This window comes from Podarcis liolepis (assembly GCF_965112155.1).
Source record: "Podarcis liolepis genome assembly, chromosome: 14".
Taxonomy (NCBI): Eukaryota; Metazoa; Chordata; class Lepidosauria; order Squamata; family Lacertidae; genus Podarcis; species Podarcis liolepis.
Window position 1 is genome coordinate 23,970,454 of NC_139569.1, and position 22,443 is coordinate 23,992,896.

Sequence of the window (22,443 nt, forward strand, 5' to 3'; positions counted from 1 at the left end):
TTTATCTTCCCCGCTTCCCTTTTTCCGGGGGGGGGGGGGGCCGGAACTGCGCGCTTCCCATAGGAACCAATGGATAAAACGTTTCAGCACAGGTACAACTGGACAGCGGTTTGTGTTTCGTCCTCCCATCAACAGTAACTAACATAGCTGTCAACGTTCCCCCCTTTTTAAGGGAAATTCCCTTATTCCGAATAGGATTTCTCGCAAGAAAAGGGATAAGTTGACAGCTATGGTAACTAATAAGACTGGAGCGGATGCTCTTCTTTCTAATTCCTTCTGGAAATTTTCTAATTGTGGCCTTGAAAACACATGCACAAAATTTAAAAGGCCCGTTCTGCGCTTATTTACATAAATATTTTTTTTGTCAGGCCTTCGGTCAAAAGAAGCTGCCAGAGTCCCTGCTCTCAGGTATATGCTCTTAAAAAGACGCGGCACAAAAGGAAAACTGATTGGGAGGAAGGAGGAGAAACCTAAAACTCAGGTACAAGTCCTTAGTTGCAACTTATTCTAATGGTTAGCTGGGGTGGAACAGTTCAATGAGAGGCAGGGCCCCCAAATTGCTGGCCTTTCAGCTGCCTCTATATGGAACCATCCTGCATCCCTTCTCTTCTCTCCTTCCAGCTGATGGAAGGAGCTTGCACTGCGGGGTTCCCCCAAGCAGCAAAATGGGGATAACGCACAATATTGGCATTTGCATTTGATCTGGTTAGCAGGTCGTTTTAAAAATTAAGGCCTACACCCATCTTGGCCGCTATCTTTTTTGAGAGTAAACACGGGAACACTAGAATCATAATTTTAACATTGAATTAAACATTGGACAACCTTCCATTGGAAATTTTGAAATGTCTTTCAGTGCAAACCAGGAAGTTCTCAATAGATGGATTAGTCCCTATTTCTTATCTCTATACTTCATGCACCATGTCCTCCTAAAATGACGCTCTAGCACCGCGAGCTTTTTCTCTTTCTTTCTAGTCTAGAGCGTCCCCACCCATAGAGCTGCATATTCAGGCCGGCAGCTATATCAAAATATTGTAGAACGGCCCCGTCAGGCACTCAACTGTATTTGCTCCACAGACTACGATTCGTTTTGCGGCCATTTTCTCCTCCCAAGGAACTGTGGGAACGGTAGTTTGATGAGAGGAAGGTATGGCTATTTAGCAGAGAAATCTGCAGGGCACACTCACTTAAAGCTACATTTCCCAAGAGCCTTTGGGAAAAGGTTGTGGCAGTTAAATTGATCAAAAATGGTTATCAAGAAATTAATGAATGTTAGAAAAATGTTGGAATGAAGTTATATGGCTTTAGTAGAAATGTTATAAGGAATTAAGTATAAATAGATTAATAGAGTATTAAAGGGGAAAATAAGGTTAGAATGTGTTAAGATAATTATAGGATAGAAAACAGGAAGATGGAAAGGAATTGCTGAAACAATTAACAGAAGTGGCATACAAAAAGGGAGGTGTGAGGAGGTCGTGGAAACAAGTGAATGAAAGATAAGATAATGAAATTGTTTGATGTGTTTTAAATGGGTTTTGTTTTTGTTTTGTTAGTTTTATGTGTTAGTGTTTTGTAGTGTTTTTGTATTGTATTGTATTGTCCTTTTTATGTTTTTTTTGTAGTGTTCTGTTTAAACTGTTGGAAAAATAATAAATATTATTTTTTAAAAAATGGTTATCAAGGTTTACCAATGTATTGCAGTGGTTAGAATGTTACAGTGGGACTTGGGTTCAAATCCATGCTTGCCCATGAAACTCACTGGGTGGCCTTGAAACAGTCACTACTTAACTGCCTAGCCTATTTCTCACAGAGTTGTTCTGAGGATTAAATGGGATATTGTCTGGGAGTAAAGGCAAAAATATTATTTTTCCAAATAAGAATAAGAATAAATCATCTGTAAAGTTCAAGCAAGTTGAAAGAAAGGATGGTTATACATTACTAGGCCTCGGTTTGAACTGCCATTTTGTAGAGGACATTTGTGCTGGCCCAAAGTTTATTTTTATTCCACATTAGCCTCAGGCCTGGTATAAAGTTGCATCATCGTTTGGGGTGTGTCACTGACATGAAATGTACACGTATGAGATTGTGTCCTCATTTTTCCTGTGCAAATTCTGCTTTAGGGCATTTCTATCATTTCAGCTAGTGTGGCATAATAAGCGGCATTATCACTATAAATTTGTTTGCATTTCATTTTAGTCTCATTTTTAATAATAGGTACAGAGAATGCTGCCTTTTGCTAAGCAAGATCATTGGTCTATCTAGACCAGCATTGTCTGCACGGACTGGCAGCAGTTCTGCAGGGTTTCAGGTAGGCAACATTCACAGCACTACCTGGAAATTCTGCCAGAGGACTGAACCTGGTACCTTAGGAAATTTTACTGACTGTTGCATTTTTATGGTTTTATGTTTTATTACATTAAGCAGTATTTTTATAAAATTAATTCTATTATTTTAGTCCTAAAGGGTGCTGTCCAAAGTGCTGGGTATAAGCCAAAGAGTTCTAGATTCAAATCCTTTCTCAGCTGTGAAGACATCACTACCTTTCAGCTTACTCTGCCCAATAGACTTATGAGAATGTGTTTATTCTTTAAATATATTTTTTTATCCTGCTCTTCAGCTATAAAAGGCTTGCAGAGCGGCTTGGAAAAAAAGTCAGTCTCTGCCTGTAGGCTTACAACCTTAAAAGACACAGCACAAAAAGAAAATGGATTGTGAGGGAGGAGAAAATTTTAAAATTCAGGCTCATGTGCATTGTTACGAGTTTTATGTGAAAACCCTCTACAGTACATCTGCTCCTCAAATAGCTACCTCTTGGTTGCCAGTTCATTTCCAGGCCTAATTCACAATGCTCACATTAGTGTTTGAAGGCTTAAAATACCCAAATATCTGAAAGAGATGTATATTTTTAGATTCTATTTTTAGATGTATATATTTTTTATATTCTACGATTGTAGGTTGCTTTAAACTGATTTTAATACTGTGTTTTAATTGTTGTAAACTGGGACCTTAGGGCGAAGGATGGGTAATTAATAATGTGATAATTATGATGTTACACACCACCTCAGTCTCTGAGCAGTGTGATTCCAGAAATTCTAGGAGCTTATACCGGGTTCGGTTTCCTTGGAATGAAGGTCAGCAGAGATTGCGGAGTCTTTAGGGTATATGGGTTTACTTACACATATAGACAACCTGAGCATAAGATGGAGGGTGTCACAGCAATAAGATCCCAACTGATCTTGCTTCTTCATTAGTCACAGCTTGGGATCTAGCACAGAGTGAGCATATGTCTCAGTCCCTCTTCCAGCTTGCTTACAAAACTCAGCTCACACACATTCTCCTGTTGTTTTCCTACCTAGCAGCTAGGAGGGGTGGTGGAGGAAAAAAGGCCCACACATAAGCTTGGAGGGCCCCGCCGCTTATTTGTAGCTCTTGCAATTTAGCTCTTTCTTTTGGGATGCCAACGAGGACACTTCAGTGGGTAGCTAAGGCCATTGTCCTACAGAGAAGCTTGTCTGACTAATTCAGCCACTTCCTTTGTCAGGTTCTAACCTTCACTGGGTGCAGGACCCCAAGAACGGGAAGGGCCTCAGGGCCTCATCCAGACACACCCCAAAAACCAACAACAACAACAACAACAATAAGTCAGTGTAAACCAATAAATTACCGCATTAAGAACCATGAGCAGTGCAAAGTGGAATTGTTTTAGCACCTCAAAAACCGTTTCAAAATGCAGAATAATATTTGCCCATTTTGAAAATGCTTTCAGAGGCTCGCAGGCATACAGGGCTCCAAGCGTGGGGCAACTGGAGTGTAAAGGGAAGTGTTAGGGGGCGGAGAGGTGATTAGGAATGACTGGCTGCATGAGAGTTGTAATTACTGCATAAAGCACTCCATGCTAGCAATTACCCCTTCCCTCCCCTGCCCCCAGCCTCTGTCCCAGATTAATGATACTTCTGCCACTGTTTTCCATGTCAGAGAAGCGCCCATCCAATTTGGGAAAGCAATTAGTGCGAAATGAGACGGCAGCGGCTGACTATAATGGGCCATCTTAAGTGTCACTTGTCTGTGAAACTGCGCAGGGACTCGAGTGATGTATCCTGCCGAACGGGGCATTGTAAATATGCCATCATAATGAAGCTACACACACATACACACACAAAAGCAATGCTATTTGTCTCAGACACTCCAACAAGCAAATTGAGCAGAACTACAGACGGCCACCACCTCCCACTAGACACTGACTCGGTGCCTGTATGCTGTCTCAGTAAGGCAGGCTTTGCCAACCTAGGGCCCTCCAGATGTTTTGGACTATGATTCCCATCAGCCACAGCCAGTGCATGCTGGTTAGCACTGATGGGAATCGTAGTCCGAAAGATCTGGAGGGCCCCAAGCTGGCAAAGCCTACAGTGAGGGCTGTGGCCTACAGTTTATTATTATTATTATTATTATTATTAGTTTTATTATTTATACCCCGCCCATCTGGCTGGGCTTCCCCAGGCACTCTGGGCGGCTTCCCAAAAAATTAAAATACTGTAATACATCAAACATTAAAAACTTCCCTAAACAGGGCTGCCTTCAGATGTCTTCTAAAAGTCTGGTAGTTGTTGTTCTCTTTGACATCTAGTGGGAGGGCGTTCCACAGGGAGGGCGCCACTACCGAGAAGGCCCTCTGCCCGGTTCCCTGTAACTTGGCTTCTCGCAGTGAGGGAACCGCCAGAAGGCCCTCTGATTCCCTGGAATCTTTTTATTTCCTGGAATCTTTCACCACTCGGGGATTGGGGTGGCGAGCAACAGCAACATTCAGTGCTCCCCCACACCCCTGCTTTCAGATGCCACAAGACTTTCTGGGTTGTATTGGAGCAAGTTTTACTAAGAGTAAAAAATGAAAATGAAAAACAGAATGGGGCTACTCTGAGTACAACCAGTCTTGGACACACCCCTTGCTTGTTTTTGCTGCAGCAGATTTAACACAGGAAAACTCTCTGTAGCTAGATCCAGATTTCTTGCTGGCAATGAGTCTTTGTGGCTGCCAGAATTTTCAAATAAGATCTTACCTGAACGACAGGTACAAATCTCTTCTTAAAAACGTTTCCAAATGCAATTTGTATTTGAATTATAAAGATTACCTTTGCTTACATATATACAAGCTGTGTTTTTGTTCTATCCTTAATTATGTATCCATTTGATATCAATGGAGTAGGCTGTCATTTTGTAACAAGCAGCACTTCCTGATGGTATATTTTGATAGTAGCAACTATCGGTGCCAGTAAGAAAGGCTAGTTTCAGGCTTTTTGGTATGCAAAATATGATTGCTTGTTTTTAAGCAAATTATGTTTTCTAAAAGCTGACAAATGCTGCTCTAGATTTCCCAGATTCCAGATAACCAAGGCACACCTTTTCTACATTAAAACAGGGGTACACTTTTATCTTACATCTCCACCCCACCCCCAACCCCAGTTTACTACTTTTAGAGTGTAAAAGATTAAGAATTACCGTATTTTTTGCTCTATAGGACGCACTTTTCCCCCTCCAAAAATGAAGGGGAAACGTGTGTGCGTCCTATGGAACGAATGCAGGCTTTCGCTGAAGCTTGGAGAGCGAGAGGGGTCGGTGCGCACTGACCCCTCTCGCTCTCCAGGCTTCAGGAAGCTATTCGCAAGCCTTTGGAGCGCTCCGAAGGCTTGCGGACAGCAGCCTGCAGCCTGAAGCCCGGCAAGCACAGTGCCAACTTTCGCTGCGCACCCTGGGCTTCAGGCAGCCATCCACAAGCCTTCTGAGCACGGCAGGAGTTCCCACCGGGCTCCCAAGGCTTGCGGATAGCAGGCTGCAGCCTGAAGCCCGGCAAGCACAGTGCCAACTCCCGCTGCGCTCGCCAGGCTTCAGGCAGCCATCCGCAAGCCTTCTGAGCATGGTGGGAATTCCCGCCGGGCTCCGAAGGCTTGTGGATAGCAGCCAGCAGCCCGAAGCTGTTCTAGCTTTGGGATGGCTGCGCAAAGCCTCTGCAGGGCAGCGGGGTGAAGGAAGAACAAGATTCCCCCCCCCCCGTTCTCCCCCTCATATGGTCCAGTGCGTCCTATAGAGCGAAAAATACGGTACCTGCCCTCAGAGGACCTTGCTCCACCCTCCCTTTGGTTTCTGCACAGGCTTCTGATCTGGACTTCCCTTTTGTCCAGAAGGATGCAAGGCCAAGGGCAGCGACTCACGCCGAAGTGCAACAGGCACCCCCTCTGGAATCAGGCAATTCTTCAGCCTCTCTGCTTTGGCAATGAGTGACTGCTGCAATCCATGCAAGGACAGGTCAATGTTACCTACCTGCAGTGCTAACTGACTGGAAGAAGGCAAAGGCAAAGCAGCGACTCATACAGAGAAGCAGCAGGCAGTCTCCTTCAAGGGTGGACAATTCTGCAGCATCTTTAGAACGAAGGAAATTGACTGATTGATCAGCCTGTGCTCAGTGCAGCGAGTCAGCTGGCTGACTCCCTAGCAGCAGTGCTGAGAAAGGCCCAGCTGGTGTGTTTTGTGAATGGGGGGCTATAGAAGCATTTCACTTTTTGATTTGTTTATTCCTTCCGGCAACTATGGTTTGAGGAGAAATGTGAAGGAGGGGCAGAAAGTAGCGTGGCAGGTAGCCTGGAAAGAACATCGCGGGAGAAGCCTATATCTGATGATAGCTAATCTCTTTCCCTCCTTCCCTCTCATTCCCCCAAGCCATCGAAGTGGTTGTAGAAAATGGCTTTGTTATACCGACTGCCTGAATGAATCACCCCAAATTTAGACTTGGTGTTGTTCACAGTTTAAAAGCCAAATAGGATTTTCCTGTGCCGTCTTCTTTGAGGGCTGACTCACTTCATTCTTCATTCATAACCTGGGGGATGTGTGTCTATATAGCCCTTTCTAAGAAGCATTGAGTGGGGAGTGGGGTGAGGAGAGGAAATCAGCGAGTTGCAATTATGTACAAGTGGGAACCGCAACCGAGTGTTGCAGCGCACTTCCTCACTGCTTAACGTGAGTGCTCCTGAGCAGCCATGCCCGCCTCCAGAAAATCCAATTTCCTTCCTCTTACCACCTAGTTTTCTCAGTGAATCACATTTTTTTATGAGGTGGCCGCATAAAAACAAGATAAAACACCAAAGTGATATGTGCGATTTTTAATATAAAACAAGCCAAGCTATATCCTGCATGTTATAGTGGTTAGAGGGTTTGACTGGGACCTGGGAGACCAGGGTTTGAATCCCTACTTGGTTATGAAGTTCAGTGGGTGACCTTGGGTCAGTTAGAGTGTCTCAACCTAACCTACCTCACAGGGTTGTTGTGGAGAGGTAGGGGACCCATATATGCCACCTTGAGCTCCTTGGAGGAAAGGTAACTGTAATAATACAATTAATAAATATATAAAAAATAAAGCTGACAGCATACTTTACAAAACTTTGCAGCAAAAAGGGGGGAACCTATTGTATTCATTGTTGCTTTACTCATATTGGCTAAAAAGTAGGGACAGCAATAAATACAGTGGTACCTCGGGTTAAGTACTTAATTCGTTCCGGAGGTCCGTTCTTAACCTGAAACTGTTCTTAACCTGAAGCACAACTTCAGCTAATGGGGCCTCCTGCTGCCGCCGCACTGCCGGAGCATGATTTCTGTTCTCATCATGAAGCAAAGTTCTTAACCCGAGGTACTATTTCTGGGTTAGCGGAGTCTGTAACCTGTAGCGTATGTAACCTGAAGTGTATGTAACCAGAGGTACCACTGTAATTTCATGGGTATTTTAGTAAAACGGGAGCAAATTATCCCTTTTGCTCATCTCTGAAAAGGTGCATGCAGAAAGAACATGAATTAGTGTTTCTGTTGCTCTGTCCTCGCAGGGAAAGAGCTGTTCATTGTAAGAAATATATCCCCAAAGTGGAAAGAAGGCAATTAAATCTTTCCCTTAGAATAGATCAGCCAATATTTGAGAACAGTCAGTATTTCCTCCATACTGTCAGTATTTTGCCTGAGTATGTCAAACCAAAGCGTCCTTTGGTTGTGAAGGGGAGTTCAGTTGCTGCTGCTGTTTGTATCAGTTAGAGGTGTTTTGTGTGACTTCTTTTAATAGTGTTGTAAGTTGCTTGGATAAGGGACATGGGTGGCGCTGTGGGTTAAACCACAGAGCCTAGGACTTGCCGATCAGAAGGTCGGCGGTTCGAATCCCTGCGATGGGGTGAGCTCCCATTGCTCGGTCCCAGCTCCTGCCAACCTAGCAGTTCGAAAGCACGCCAAAAATGCAAGTAGATAAATAGGTACTGCTCCGGCAGGAAGGTAAATGGCGTTTCCATGTGTTGCTCTGGTTCGCCAGAAGCGGCTATGTCATGCTGGCCACATGACCCGGAAACGGACTTCCTCGGCCAGTAAAGCAAGATGAGCGCCGCAACCCAGAGTCAGCCATGACTGGACCTAATGGTCAGGGGTCCCTTTACCTTTAAGTTGCTTGGAGACCTTTGGATAACAAGCAAAAAATAAATACCAGAACTTGAAGTGGATCCAAGCGCTCTGTCTCCTTTTAAAAAACCCAACAATCCACTTTAAAAAAACACACCAAACCAGACTTTTGTAGTTTGAAAGGGGCAGAGAAACATATTTAAAAGTGTGTGGGGTAAATGAATGGCTTAACAAGAGGACTGGTATACACCTTACAAGCAAATCAGAATGAATGCAGAATAATTGTCTCACAATAAAATCAGAACAAATGCTCCATAAAGGCCTGATACAGTCTAACCGTTGCATAAACTTTGGGCAAGCAAATCAGAATGCTAAAGGAACCAGACATTTGAAGGAACCACAAGTTGTCAGAATAATCTTGGCAGGGCTCTTAGAAGTCAACACACAGACCAAGATGAGCTGGAGGACTTTTATTTTTATTTTTAATGAGGACCATCAGCACCCTTAATATAAAGGTTAAGAATGTATTTTGTCTGGCAATAGCCCTGAGGAAGAGGAAAATTTCCAGAAACACCTAATAATTACAATTTATCGCCAAAAGGTTTGGACACCATGAGCTTGACATAACTACTCTTCTGAAGAAGGCACAGGTGACCTGAAGATGTATTAAAAGAAACAATGTTTGAAGGTTAAGGAACAAGCAAGCCCCTCATTCATCCATTTCCAACACAATTATGTCTTCACATCCAAATGGGTGGCGTTTGTGAAAAGGAAGTGATGACTTTATGCAGCTTTTCTGAACTCTATGGCAATAGCATTTTTAAGAGGCAGAAAACCACCCACCATCATCTCCTGGCCTGCTCTGCCAGCATTTCTGGCTCATTTCCTTTAAACAAGGCATGTGTCAGGCAACATAGCATTTACACAAAGCTGTTAGTAGAGAGCAAGTGGGAATTATGCAGCAGAGGGGGCTGAAAGCCTGGATTTCTCCATGGGGAGGTCCCCCTCTGATGTGTCAACTCTTATCTCAGATGCTGAATCACCCCTTTTTGGCTCTTGCTGAGTCAGGGTCTGTTCTGGGGTGGGGCAGTGGGAACAGGGGCGGCGGCAGGCACCCTAGAGATTTATTCCTCATCTCCATGCTGCAGCTCAGAGATAAAACGCAATTCCAGAGCAAGGGAACATTCATAAGTATGTCATGAAAAAAGGCATTTATTGAACTCCAAGGAATATCTCTTCCCTTTGTCAAGCTAAAGCAGCTTTCTCCAACCTGGTGCCCTCTAGGAATTTTGGACTACAATTCCCATCAGCCCCAGTCATTGATTTGAGCCAATGCAAGAAAGCCAATTCCACGTGTTATACTTTTAGATTTTCTGTGGACACATACACACCGTACATTTAAAGCACATTTAAAGCACATTGCTTCCCCCAAAGAATCTTGACAACTCTAGTGTAAGGGTGATGGGGATTGTAGTAGTGGTAAACTATAATTCCCACGATTTCTTGGGGGAAGGAACGTGCTTTAAATTTATGCTGTCATGCTATAGGAAAATGAAATGCACGCATAAATATGATACATTGTATAACTAAATTGCTGTCTTTATTTTCCTTTCCCATTAACTTTTCTAGGTTTCTTTGGGGAAATGAAAGTGAGCGGTATAAATATGAAATGAAACGCTGCTGTGCTTGTGCCAGCCATTTATTATTTATTCCATAACAATTTTGTTTCATTTACAAATCGCTTCCCATGAGTCAAAGCAATTCATTTATCATATTTGCATCAAATATTCATGGTGTTGCAAGTTGTGGGTTTAAAGATCAATCAAAGGATGGACAGTGTTCTGTGTACTGGAACCCCTGGGATTACTGGTGGCAACGGGTCATCTGAACTTCCCTCTCCTTTTTGCTGTGGCCACAGGAAACCATAGGGTGGGTGAGCACTGGGGGGAGGTAGAGGGGGGGCCCTGCCACCCCATCCATGTACACACACCTTTCAAACATTGGGCTGAAGTGGGAGAAGGGCCATTGCTCACTGGAAGTGTGGGAGAACACCTGCTTTGCATGCAGAAGGTCCCAGATCCATTCCCTGGCATCTCCAGGTAGGGCTCGGTGCAACCCTAGTCTGAAACCCTGGACAGCTACTGCCAGTCATATTGCAGATATTAATATTGTGCATCATGAAGCAATTGGATGCATAAAGGCTGGCTCCTTTTGGAATAAAAATGGTCCAGACCCATAATTATAATTCAACGCATTGCTAACCAGGACTTCTTCAAAACAGGTACGAAAACATCAGTCATACATCCAGATAATGCCATAAAGCATATGCTTATTCAAGCGTAAGCTTTTCTTAAAATATATATAACATAATTATGATCAGGGTAAAAATCTAATCTGTCTCTTCCATAGCTTGCATTAGCCTGCATTCAGCCTAAGGCTATGCAGCTCCTGGAAAGGCTTTATTATCACATCTTTTGTTGTCTCTGTGGCGTCCAAGAAAGACTAACAGGCAACTCCATTCAAGAAGGAGATTTGCAATGGAATACCCTCATGTGAACTAAGGTTAAACACTCACACGAGTGCTAGCAGAGAGCATCAAATGTTAACCATTAACTCAGAAGCTTAGAGAACTTCAGTATGGCCCAGTGGAATTTTCCAGTGTTAAACCCTTTCAGCAATAAATGTCTAATATACTTACAGGCATTTTCCATTTTAGTGTGCAATTAAACAACTATACTTTCCAAGTCACTGTACACAGTACAGTACGTATTGGGACAGGAGTCGCGCTGTAGTCTAAACCACTGAGCCTCTTGGGCTTGCTGATCAGAAGGTCGGCGGTTCAAATTCCCGTGACGGGTGAGCTTCTGTTGCTCTGTCCCAGCTCCTGCCAACCTAGCAGTTCGAAAGCATGCTAGTGCAAGTAGATAAATAGGTACCGCTGCAGCAGGAAGGTAAATGCACTCTGGTTTCCATCACAGTGTTCTGTTGTGCCAGAAGTGGTTTAGTCCTGCTGGCCACATAACCTGGAAAGCTGTCTGTGGACAAACACTGGTTCTCTTGGCCTGAAAGTGAGATGAGCGCCACAATTCCATAGTTGCCTTTGTTTTTGTTTTTTTTGTTTTTTTAAATAAATTTTTATTGATTTTATAAAGTTTTTTAAAACACAATACAAACATATAAAAAGACATACAAACACACATAACTTCATAGCCTTAATTTCATAAACCTTGTTTCTCGGACTCCCCCATACCTCCCCTTTCTGCATCCCAATGTCCAAATTTTTTTCAGCAACTTCTAATAATTCTGTCAAAAAGAAATGTCTTACTCATCTTTCCTCCAATCTATTCTTATATCACTGAAACCCTTTCGTTCTCAAAGCCTTGACATTTTAACATCCATCAAGTTTATAATAGTCCTTAAGATAAGTTTTGAATTTCTTCCAGTCTTCTTCCGTCGTCTCCTTCCCCTGATCACGGATTCTGCCAGTCATCTCAGCCAATATCATGTAGTCCATCACTTTCATCTGCCATTCTTCCAAAGTGGGTAACTCTTGTGTCTTCCAATACTTTGCGATGAGGATTCTTGCTGCTGTTGTAGCATACATAAAAAAAATTCTGTCTTTCTTTAGCACCAATTGGCCGCCAATGCCTAAGAGGAAGGCCTCCGTTTTTTTAGGAAAGGTACATTTAAGTACCTTTTTCATTTCATTATATATCATTTCCCAGAAGGCCTTAATCTTTGGGCACGTCCACCAAAGGTGATAAAAGGTACCTTCAGATTCTTTACATTTCCAACATTTATTGTCAGGCAAATGGTAAATCTTTGCTAGCTTGACTGGGGTCATGTACCACCTGTAGATCATTTTCATAATATTTTCCTTTAAGGCATTACATGCCGTGAATTTTACATGCCGTGAATTTCCATAGTTGCCTTTGACTGGACTTAACCGTCCAGGGGTCCTTTACCTTTACCTTACCTTTACAGAGCACTCAAAAGATGGATCAGTGACCTGATTAAATACAAGTCGGAGATTTCTATGTTCCTATTTAAATTAGCCCTTTATTCAGAACCATGAGGACTAGAAACTTACTTTCTTTTTAGGGGAAGAAGCATAGCTACTGCTTTCCATGCAGAAGGTCCCAGGTCCATTCCTTGACATCTCCTGGTAGTATTGGGACAGACCCTCCTGCCTCGCCACCTGAAACCCAGGACAATAATGAGGTAGGAGGACCAAAGTTGGAACTTGATATCAGGCAGCTTCTGCACCAGCCTAATAGATCCAGCAAGATTTTGCATTTGATCTGCTCTGCCTCTTCCCCTTTTGGTTCCAGCCAACCGATTCCCATTCATATTGTTAGGTTTGTACTCTAGTAACTTGCTCTGCTGTCTTCCCTCTTCCTAATGAATGGGAAAGTGATGGGCACTCTTGTCACACAGCATGCGCCAGACCCTAGTCATCTGCCCTTGTTTAATCACACATGAATTAATATCACAACAGCAAATCTCTTCCACACGCCTGGGAAGGTTCAGCTAATGAGGCTGCTCGATCGTCAGGCATCAAACCCAACAGGCTGTGAGATGTTTCCCCTGCCTGTCTATGTTTGCAAAAGCTGTTGTCTGTGCTGGAGAAAAATGCAGTTTAATTTTCGGGATTATTATCCTGTGGATGATGAACAGCCTATGGCTGTTTTCCAGTCTTTAGGGGCTGGAACTGGGTTCACACTGGGGGGGGGGAGCAACTCAGAATTAGATTTGAGCTGAGGAAAGACAAAGGATGCTTCATGTTTGAACTCCTTGGTGGCTGCCATTCATTTCCTTAGAAGCAGGATCCTTAGATGAGTAACCTTGTCTCCATCAACACAGATGTCACTAAGGTGGAAATAATAGCACAGGGAAACAGTGCGTAGTTAAACTACGGAACTCGCTCCCACAGGAAAGAGTGATGGACACCAACTTGATGGCTTTAAAAGAGGATCGGACAAATTCATGGAGGAAGGAGGAAGCTATCAGGACCTACCAGTCATGATGGCTATGCTTTGCCTCCATGGTCGGCAATGGGGCATCTGTTTGGCCACTGTGAGAACAGGATGCTGGACTAGATGGGCCATTGGCCTGATCCAGCTTTCTTATGACCCGAATGGCTGAGAGGGTCAGAGCATCCTCACTACATAGATAGGCTAACATATATGGGTTTTTGGTTCTGAGAAAAGGACAATTACAGAGCATTTATTAATTGGGTGGAACAGCAGGTGGGGCTAAATGTGGCCCTTGTGGCCTCCCCACCTGGCCTTTAGAACTCTCCCAGGCTACACCCCTTGTCGTCGTCCCCCAGTGCTTTTTTCCTGGGTGGAAACTGTCCTTGAATGGTGTGATAATGCCCCTCACTTGCTTTGTTTATCAGGCAAAGATTTGGACTAGATGACCCTCGTGGTCCTTTCCAACTCTACTGTTCTATGATTCTGATACTGAGGAGCAAAGGGAAATGTGGGAGCTGGGAGAGGAAAATCTCTGTGGCTTCTGCTAGCATCATTTCTCAGCAGAAAGATGAGAGGGGCAGTGCGGGTGGAGGGAGGTGTTTACACAGCTCCATGGAACAAACTCCGAAGCTCGTTTTAGATCTCACTCAGGGCTCATTTTGCTTTGAATCACTGCAATTTATCCCCGTTTCCCCAATTCCTCCGGGGCAAGAGTAAAGGCAGGCTTGTGCTGAGCACCCTCTCCCTCTCCCACACATGTACACTCACACACACACCCCACACAAACCGGGCCAAGATCTTGGGCATGGGTGGTCTTCTTAACAGATGTTCACTTATCTTATTTCTCCCCCTGTTGCCCTTAATGAAGCTGGTGAGCCCACAAATGCGTTCACCCTCCTCCCCACTGAGGGGGACTTATCAACATGGAGCAGGGTGTGTGTTTGTGTGAGAGAGAGTGTGGTGATATCACCCCTTTAGGACTGGTTTATGGGAATGGGTTAGCACCTCAGAAATAATGAGCTTCCATACAGCTGTCTCCCGTTAAGGCTTCCAGGCCGGTGTCACAAGGTAACTGGGTGGAAGAGGTGAACGCCCATGGTCTAAGTTCCCATAAAACCTGGATTGGCGGGAGTTCTCAGCAGCCAGCTAAGCGTCTATTTGGGCTTTTGACAGCATCTTCTTCTATTGCTCAGCCTACTGAGATTTAAGTGTAAGCGCTGATGTTCATTAGCTGGATAAATTAGCAGTTGTTGCTTTCTTACCTTCTGAGCTTTTTTATTTTATTTTAATTATTTAACTTTTTTATTAATTAAAAAGGATTTTTAATTAATGAGCTATTTTAATCTGTGTAATTATTTGGAGTTTTTCCTCCCTTGTAAAGTTTTGTTTTAGTAAAGTCTGTGTGTGATTTTATGAAATTTGGTCTGGTCAGAGTTCCTGAACCCTTTCATTCTGACCACGCTTTTTGGAGCAAGGGTCATCCACCACACAGAGAGGGAGATGATGTGACCAGGGCCAATTCCTGTTTCTGCTCCAAAGTTGCAACAACCTCCCATCCTGTGAGCCTCCTGCTATTTGCAGAGAGCGAAGCCGCATTTAAATTTCTCCCCATTTTGCTATTCCCCTGATAAATCCCCTCCTTACCTCCCCGCAGCTCTATAAGCTCCACTGGGAGTTTCTGAGTTCGCATCCAGCTATCTAAGCATGCTGCAAATATTCCATTTTGTCTCTCTGTGTGTGCAGGAACACCCCCAATCCTAAAAAGTACATTTCCTTGGGAAGGGGGCCCAGACGTCCCTTGCTGCTGAGAGTTCCAAGTCATGATGTTGAGGAGCTTGGGCTGACGACAGGCAGAAATCCAACTGATCCATCATCCTTTCCTGGCACAGCTGCAGTGACGGAGACTGGTGTCAGTTGAATGTCTGCCTATGGAGTTGTGGCAGAGAGGGTGGTACCTCCCCTGGGGGTGGAGAGGGTGGGATGAGGATGCAGACTCCAGCTTGATCATGAATGTCAGCTGGGGAAAGGGTGGAGCCAGAGGGAGGGGGGTTCTCCCTCCACCACCCCCTGCCTGCAGTTATATACAAGTTGTAGAAGCAGCAGAGAGAGAGAGAGAGAGAGAGAGAGACCTTCTCCACCTTTGACTCACAAAGGACTAGCATCATCTCTTCGAAGCAAATAAGGCAGCTGCCACCCTGCTCCTGAGCCCACCTGAACTTCACCTGTGCTCATGGTTTTATGGCAAGTCTCGCGCAGGCCCCTATGGAAAGCCCTGGGCTTCCTGGGCTTGATCCTGCTGGTGGCCCCAGCAGGCGCCTGGTACAAGCATGTGGCCAGCCCCAGGTACCACACCGTGGGGCGAGCTTCGGGGCTTCTGATGGGAGTCAGGCGCTCCCCTTACCTGTGGCGCCGGCAGGCAGCAGAGGGCTCCTGGGATAGCCTGGAGGCTGCCCCCACCCTGCCCGTGAGCAGGGCCACTCAGTGGCTGACACTCCAGCAGGCAGAGGAGGAGGAGGGACCCTGGACCACTCTGGATCTGCAGCCTCACCTGTCCTCCCAGGTGGGCGCCTGGAAAGATGCTGCTTCTGCTGCTGCTGCAGGGGCCATCAAGAGAACGCTCTGGCCTCAGGCCTCGCAGAAGAACCACGCCAGGCACCAAGGGAGGATCTGGGCAGCCCTGTGCCCAACAGGATGCCAGGAGGCTCTCTGGCAAAGCCCTGCCATGCACCCGAAGCTCCTGGAAAGGCTGATGTGGAAGACAGGACAGCCCAGCACATCGAAGGAGGCCAGGTAATTGGGCACAGTAAGTCCAGAGTCTTAAGCCTCAGAGGGCATCTAGGACATAGCTGTCAACTTTCCCCTTTTTAAAGGAAAATTTCCTTATTCCGAATAGGATTCCTCGCAAGAAAAGGGGAAAGTTGACAGCTATGATCTAGGTTGCAGCACTTGTAAGACAGATGAGCTTCCTATGGCCCACTTCTAGGGGGTTTCCTGACAAAGTCTTAATATTTATGGACAAGGGTCATGCCTCAGTGGTAGAGCATCTGCTTGGCATGCAGAAGGGCCCCTTCCCTTTAGTAACAAACCCCTTTCCCAAGGTTGAGGTTGCTGTCCAAGGAACGATCCCACTGAGAGAAATCTGATTATATGGGACAGGGCATTGGAACGTAGAAGGCTGTCTTAGACAAAGTGGGACCACTGATTAATCTAGGTCAGTGTCTGGAGGGAGCTCTCCAGGCAAGAGCCTCACCTAGCCCTGCCTGGAGATGCTGCAGACCCAACCTGGGACCTTCTGCATGCAACGCAGGTGCTCTACCACTGAGCTGCAGTTCTTTCCATTAAGGCAAAGGAAGCTGCCTTAAACTGAGTCAGACTGTTGGTCCATCTAGCTCATTATTGTCTACACTGACTGGCAGCAGCTCTCCAGGGTTTCAGGCAGGAGTCTTTCCCATTGTTACCTGAAGATGCTGGGGATCAAACTTAGGAGCTTCTGCATGAGAAGCAGGTGCTCAAGCACTGAGCTGTGGCCTTTCCCCTTTGAGTGTTCACATTAGACCCTCCTGACAGTGCAGCATGTTTCACAAATTCACCCAGGTGGCTACCTGGAGCAGAGCTTTTAGTGGGCTGGCTCCCATCCTCTGGAATACTCTGTTAGACAGTTGCTCAACTGTTTGGTGTTTCTGATACCTGCTCAAAACCCTTCTGTATACGCCAGGCAATTTCAGGATGTTGATATTGGCTGTGGCAGGAACGGGCAACCTTTGGCTTCTGGACTCCAGCCCTCATCATCTCATAGACCATTGGCTATGCTGGCATCTGGGGCTGCTGGGAGTTGGAGTTCAATGACATCTGGAGGGTCACAGTGTCCCCATCCTTAGGTTGTGGGCACCTACTGATCTGCCAGGTTTTTTATCACTGTCCTTTTCTTTGAATGCCTTATTTTAATTATCATGCATGCTGCTCCGAGAGCTTTCTGAATAGGGAGAGGTTTATAAACACAAATGAGCAACAGATAGCGATGGCTGTTCCAGGGGACAAAATTACACTGCTAGGAAAACAACACAGACCCTCCTTTCAGCTTCTTAGAATCACAGAATCATGTGTTGTAAGGGACTCAAAGGGTCATCTAGTCCAACCCCCTGCAATTCAGGAATTGCAGCTAAAGTATTTGATGGTTACCCAACCTCTGTTTAAAAACCTCGAAGGAAGAAGAGTCCACCACCTTCCAAGGGAGTCTGTTCCACTTTCAAACAGCTCTTACTGTCGGAAAATTCTCCCTGATGTTCAGTTGGAATCTTGTTTCTTGTCATTTGAAGCCATTGGTTCACGTCCTAGCTTCTGGAGCAGGAGAAACTGGCAAGGGCACAATCCAGGGATTGCCCAAGTCATCATTTGAGCCAATTGTGTTTTGGAACAAGAGGTATCAGCAACCAGGGGATTAGCTTCCCTTCCTGGCAGCAAGTTGAGAGAAAAGGGCAGGGCTGCGTATGCTGCCTCAAAGATGAGAAGCCAGGCTGGGGTTTATGTGAGGTCTTTGTGGAAGACAGATCCCAAGGGAAAACCTCTTCACTCCCCCACTTCACTTAGGCCAGTAGTGAGCAAGAAGGCATTTCCTACAAAATGGAAATGACCACAGGAGCCCTTCTTCTGGCTCCACAAAGCTAAAGGACAGAACATTTGTTTTTTTTTCACAGAAGTGTTTGCTGCCCTAGGCTCCTTTGGGCAGGAGGGTGGGATATAAATTTAATTGAGCAAAATGAATGAATGAATCAGTTGGCTACACCTGCCCTTAGCTCTGGCTCCAGCCGATCTTGGGCTCCACAAATCCCAAGGGAGCACTAGCCACCAGTGATGGAAAAGTTTAAGGCTGCTAGCCTATATACGTAAGGATTAATCTCCAGACTCTTTATCATCTTGGTTGCCCTCCTCTGCACATGCTCCACTTGTCAATATCAGGCAGCAAGAGGAGAACTGTTAGATAAAGAATGTGGTTTTTCAGATCAAGGAGTATGCAAGCTTTGGAGGTCCACTGAACTCTACAGCAGGCAGCGTAGACCCTTTATACCTATCTATACAGTACCAATTATGCAGCATGCTAGGTGAAGAGAAGCTGCCCCTCCTTCCTTCCTTTCTTCCCCTGCCCTGCCACACTGCTTCATGTCTGCACGGACATCACTGGATTTCTCATTACTTGCTAATGCAACTCTGGGCGAGTTACAAAGGGATGTGGCAATGGGCCCCAATGCCATGTATTATCTTTGAGATTTGCTCTGTTGCATTTTACCTGCATGCAAGACAGCCAACACTTGATGATGCACTCATCAATTGATGGGAAGATGTGTGTGAGCCTGCCCATAAACGCCATCTAATGTGCTGCTGCTGTGTACAGGAAGTGTACTGCAGACTTCACCAACCTGGTGCCCTTCAGATGTTCAAGACTACGACTCCAATTGGCCCCAGCCCACACAGCTGTATGATGCTGGGACAGGGTGAGAATCCAAAATATTTGGAGGGCACCAAGTTAGTGAAGGCTGGCCCATGGCACTAGAGTGGAAGTAACTGACCTAAGAGCCTCAGGGTTCCAGCCAGGAAGGTATTGAGTTCTCTGTCTCTCGGACATCATTGCAATGCACCCTTTCTCCACACACACACACACACACACACACACACACAGCATAATGAAGACAGGAGATGAGGTAAGTTACGAAGGAGAAAGGGAGCACAGGACAGCAGCCCCAAGGATCTGATAAAGTTTAATTCGGGGGGGGGGTGTTAGAAAATTGTCCATTTTGTTGATGTGGAAAACTGAGGCCAAATTAGAAAATGTGAATCGCTTGAGTGTATGTGGCAGAGAACTAAGACTCTCTTTTCTCTCCATTTAGCGACCCTGAGATCTAATCTCTGATGAGATGAGGTACCCTGCTGAAGGAGCTGTCTGAAGCAGGCTGGTGGATGAGCATAGAAACTGATTCCAGTACCTGAGAACGAAAGAATTTTGGAGCATCCTTTTGGAACCATGCATAGTCACACATCCCCAACCAAGGGAAGAAGCTGTGAAACCCCTAGTGTCATATAATTGTGTGGATTCTCCATCAGCAGCTATAGGATGCCTGCACTTTCCTGGTTCCTGGGATCGGGGCCAGAAGCTTTTTGATTGCCCTTTTCCAACAAGTAGGGGCATGGGTAGGAAGAGCCCTGTTGTTGTTATTATTATTATTTTAACCAACTTCATGCTCACATTTTTTGGGGGTGGGGAAACAAAAGTGATATATTGTGTTGTTTATAACGGCTTCTCTGCAATATGGTAATATGTATTCATGTTCTCTCTCCCCACACACCCAAGGATGCTGTACTAATTAAAAACAAGATTTAATGAAACGAACCCCTGTGCTTTCTTGTGTTATAAGGATGAGACAAATTCTTGAGGACAGCAAGATGATTTCTCAATTTAGTAGCGAACTCAAGGGAGTGATTGTCACAGGATTGGAAGCCATATGGGAACACTGAGGAAGAAGAAGGGGTGCGGGGAATCAACAGGCCAAGGGGAACTCTGTAGTTAACAGAGGTGAAACAAATATTTGCATGTGTTCTAAAATGAACAAACAAATAAATAAGGAGCCTCCCCCCCAAAAAAAACCACCAGTCAAAAAGGACTGAGCATGCCCAGTAGCCATAGAATTTCGGGTGTTAGCCGGGAAAAGAAAAAATGGTGTATGTGTGGCAGGGAACACAATGGAGTATTCTGGAGAAGGGCGTGGTGGATGGCTGGTGTAACACTGAACAGGATGTGGAATTTTAACAGCGAAAAGTCTTGCGGCATGTTAAAGACCAATGGATTGTTTTAGGGCATGAGGGTTTTTTTGGACTACAGTTTGCTTCATCAGCTTCATTGACGGCTATCCTCACTAGGAAGGTATGCCTGTATACATGAGAGTAAAGTGGGAAGGGAATAATAGAATCATCTAATTGTAGAGTTGTAGGGTCATCTAGTCCAACCCCCTGAAATCCAGAAAAAAATGTGTTACCCATCTATGGTCAATGGATCCAGCTACTGCTTAAAAAATTTTTTTTAATCGATCTGCTAACGAACAAACAGACACGTACAAACATGACTAAAAGAAAGAAAACAAAGAATAAAGAATTTAAACCATAAAGCATTACAGCCTGGAAGAACAAAAGTACAAAAATATGGCAAAGGGATAATAAGGTATTAACTCATACAAATATTCTTGTAACAAGTAGTAAAGATTTATAAAAATAAGAGAAGAGGTTTTTTCTGGGGGGTCGCAGGGGTATGCATATCCCTAAACATTATGTGAATCTACGTTTGGCCTCATTGAGGGGTAGTATTTTAATATGAGTAGGGAAATGAGACTACTCCTAAACATTTTTTTAAGAGGGGGAAACACTGAATAAGAGTATTTCTCCAGCTGTGAGTTCCATCATTACTATATTTTGTACTAACTGAAGTGTCCAGACAGTCTTCAACGGCAGCCCCAAGTAGCACACATTGCAGTAAACTATCCTAGAAGAGTGTGGAACTGCACACAGATCCACTATTTACCAAGGATGGGGGCATAGTTAAGACACCAGGAAAAGCTTTCCAGTAGATATTCAGATTATTGGAAGCGAGAGAAACTTGCTACAGAGAGGAGCAGCTGCTTAGAAAGCAGATCTATTTCTCCCTGGTTGGTGCCTCAGCTGCGAGTGAGATTTTTGGGGTGTGTGTAGAAATGCTCCTTTCTGAGAACGGGACTCAAATTGGCCTCTATTAATTCCCCCCTCTCTTGTTCGCTCCCACAGACAGGAATTTGCGAGATTTGTGGCCTGTTAATGTCCCACATGGGGAAGGGTCTCAGCTGCGGAGCCGTGTCTGGATCTTGGAAGCCCTTGCCCACAGGGGATAAGTAGATCACGCAGAAAGGCAGTGGCTCTCTGATGCCAAAGTGTCTTGAGCTGCCAAAGCAGGAGACCAGTGGAACACACAACACTTCACCAAATACACACCTGCTTCAGACAAGCCGGCATTTGCCACACATTATGCGGGGGGGGGGGGGGGAGGCGGATACAGGCTGTCTGCACACATTAAAAGGGAACTGTGGTTGCTAGGAATTGTCACCTTGTGAGGTGCAATGGTCTAAATTTCCCAGGTGCCAGGTGCGTTTTGCTTCTGGACACGGGTCCAATTGGGACTGTGTGGAGATTTCTGGACGCCAGGTTGGCGACTCGCATCTCCATCGAGCCAGCTGATTTGTGCGCAGCAAAAGGGGCACGTCTGACGCTTGCGAGCTGCCACACAAATCATGGACATCTTAGTCCTGGGCATCTTAGTCCTCCATCATCACATCAAGGAAAGTAAGTGCAGGGCTGAGTACAGATACAGTGGTACCTCGGGTTACATACGCTTCAGGTTACATACGCTTCAGGTTACAGACTCCGCTAACGCAGAAATATTACGTCGGGTTAAGAACTTTGCTTCAGGATGAGAACAGAAATTGTGTTCCGGCGGCAGCGGGAGACCTCTGAAGTGATGCTTCAGGTTAAGAACAGTTTCAGGTTAAGAACAGACCTCCGGGACGAATTAAATACGTAACCAGAGGTACCACTGTATATCCGACTGAGCTGCAGCCTTTCCACAGGCCATGCAAATGGAGCTCACAGACCACAGTTTAAAAACCTCTGCCTAGTTAATACCATTTCCACTGTGTGTTTCTCCCTCTTGTATACTGGGATGAGCGAATTGTTGTAAGAGCTCCAGTGAGACTAGAGAATCGCAGAATTGTAGCACTGGAAGGAATCCCTGGGGTCATCTAGTCCAACCGCCTGGCGAATAGACATGCCATTGTTGCAACCCTGGTTTAAGGTGCCATTTGGCTTCTAGCTTATAAATCTCAGTTTCTAACACTGTGTAAGGGCCAAACTACAACCCCCAGGATTCTTTGGAGGAAGTCAGGTTCAATCTCCGATGGCATCGTCCAGGTAGGGCCAGGAAAGGCCTCTGCCTGAAACCCTGGAGAGCCTCTGCCAGCCAGTGTAGGTAACATTGAGCTAGATG

At 45.2% G+C, this 22,443-nt stretch overlaps 1 protein-coding gene across 2 annotated transcripts; it reads left to right on the top strand.

Annotated features, from left to right (window-relative positions):
* Nucleotides 1–20: 20 nt before the first annotated feature.
* NPW (neuropeptide W) lies at nt 21–19,767 on the top strand. Of its 2 annotated transcripts, XM_083474036.1 has the most exons (5): nt 21–108; nt 369–481; nt 12,514–12,633; nt 15,542–16,178; nt 19,271–19,767. In XM_083474036.1, the coding sequence occupies exons 4-5, from the start codon at nt 15,619–15,621 to the stop codon at nt 19,284–19,286; spliced, it is 576 nt and encodes a 191-aa protein (XP_083330162.1). In that variant the 5' UTR covers nt 21–108; nt 369–481; nt 12,514–12,633; nt 15,542–15,618; the 3' UTR covers nt 19,287–19,767. The 2 variants fall into 2 exon arrangements, with proteins under 2 accessions (XP_083330162.1, XP_083330163.1); XM_083474037.1 differs by lacking the exons at nt 21–108; nt 369–481; nt 12,514–12,633 and having other exon boundaries at nt 15,396–16,178.
* Nucleotides 19,768–22,443: the final 2,676 nt, after the last annotated feature.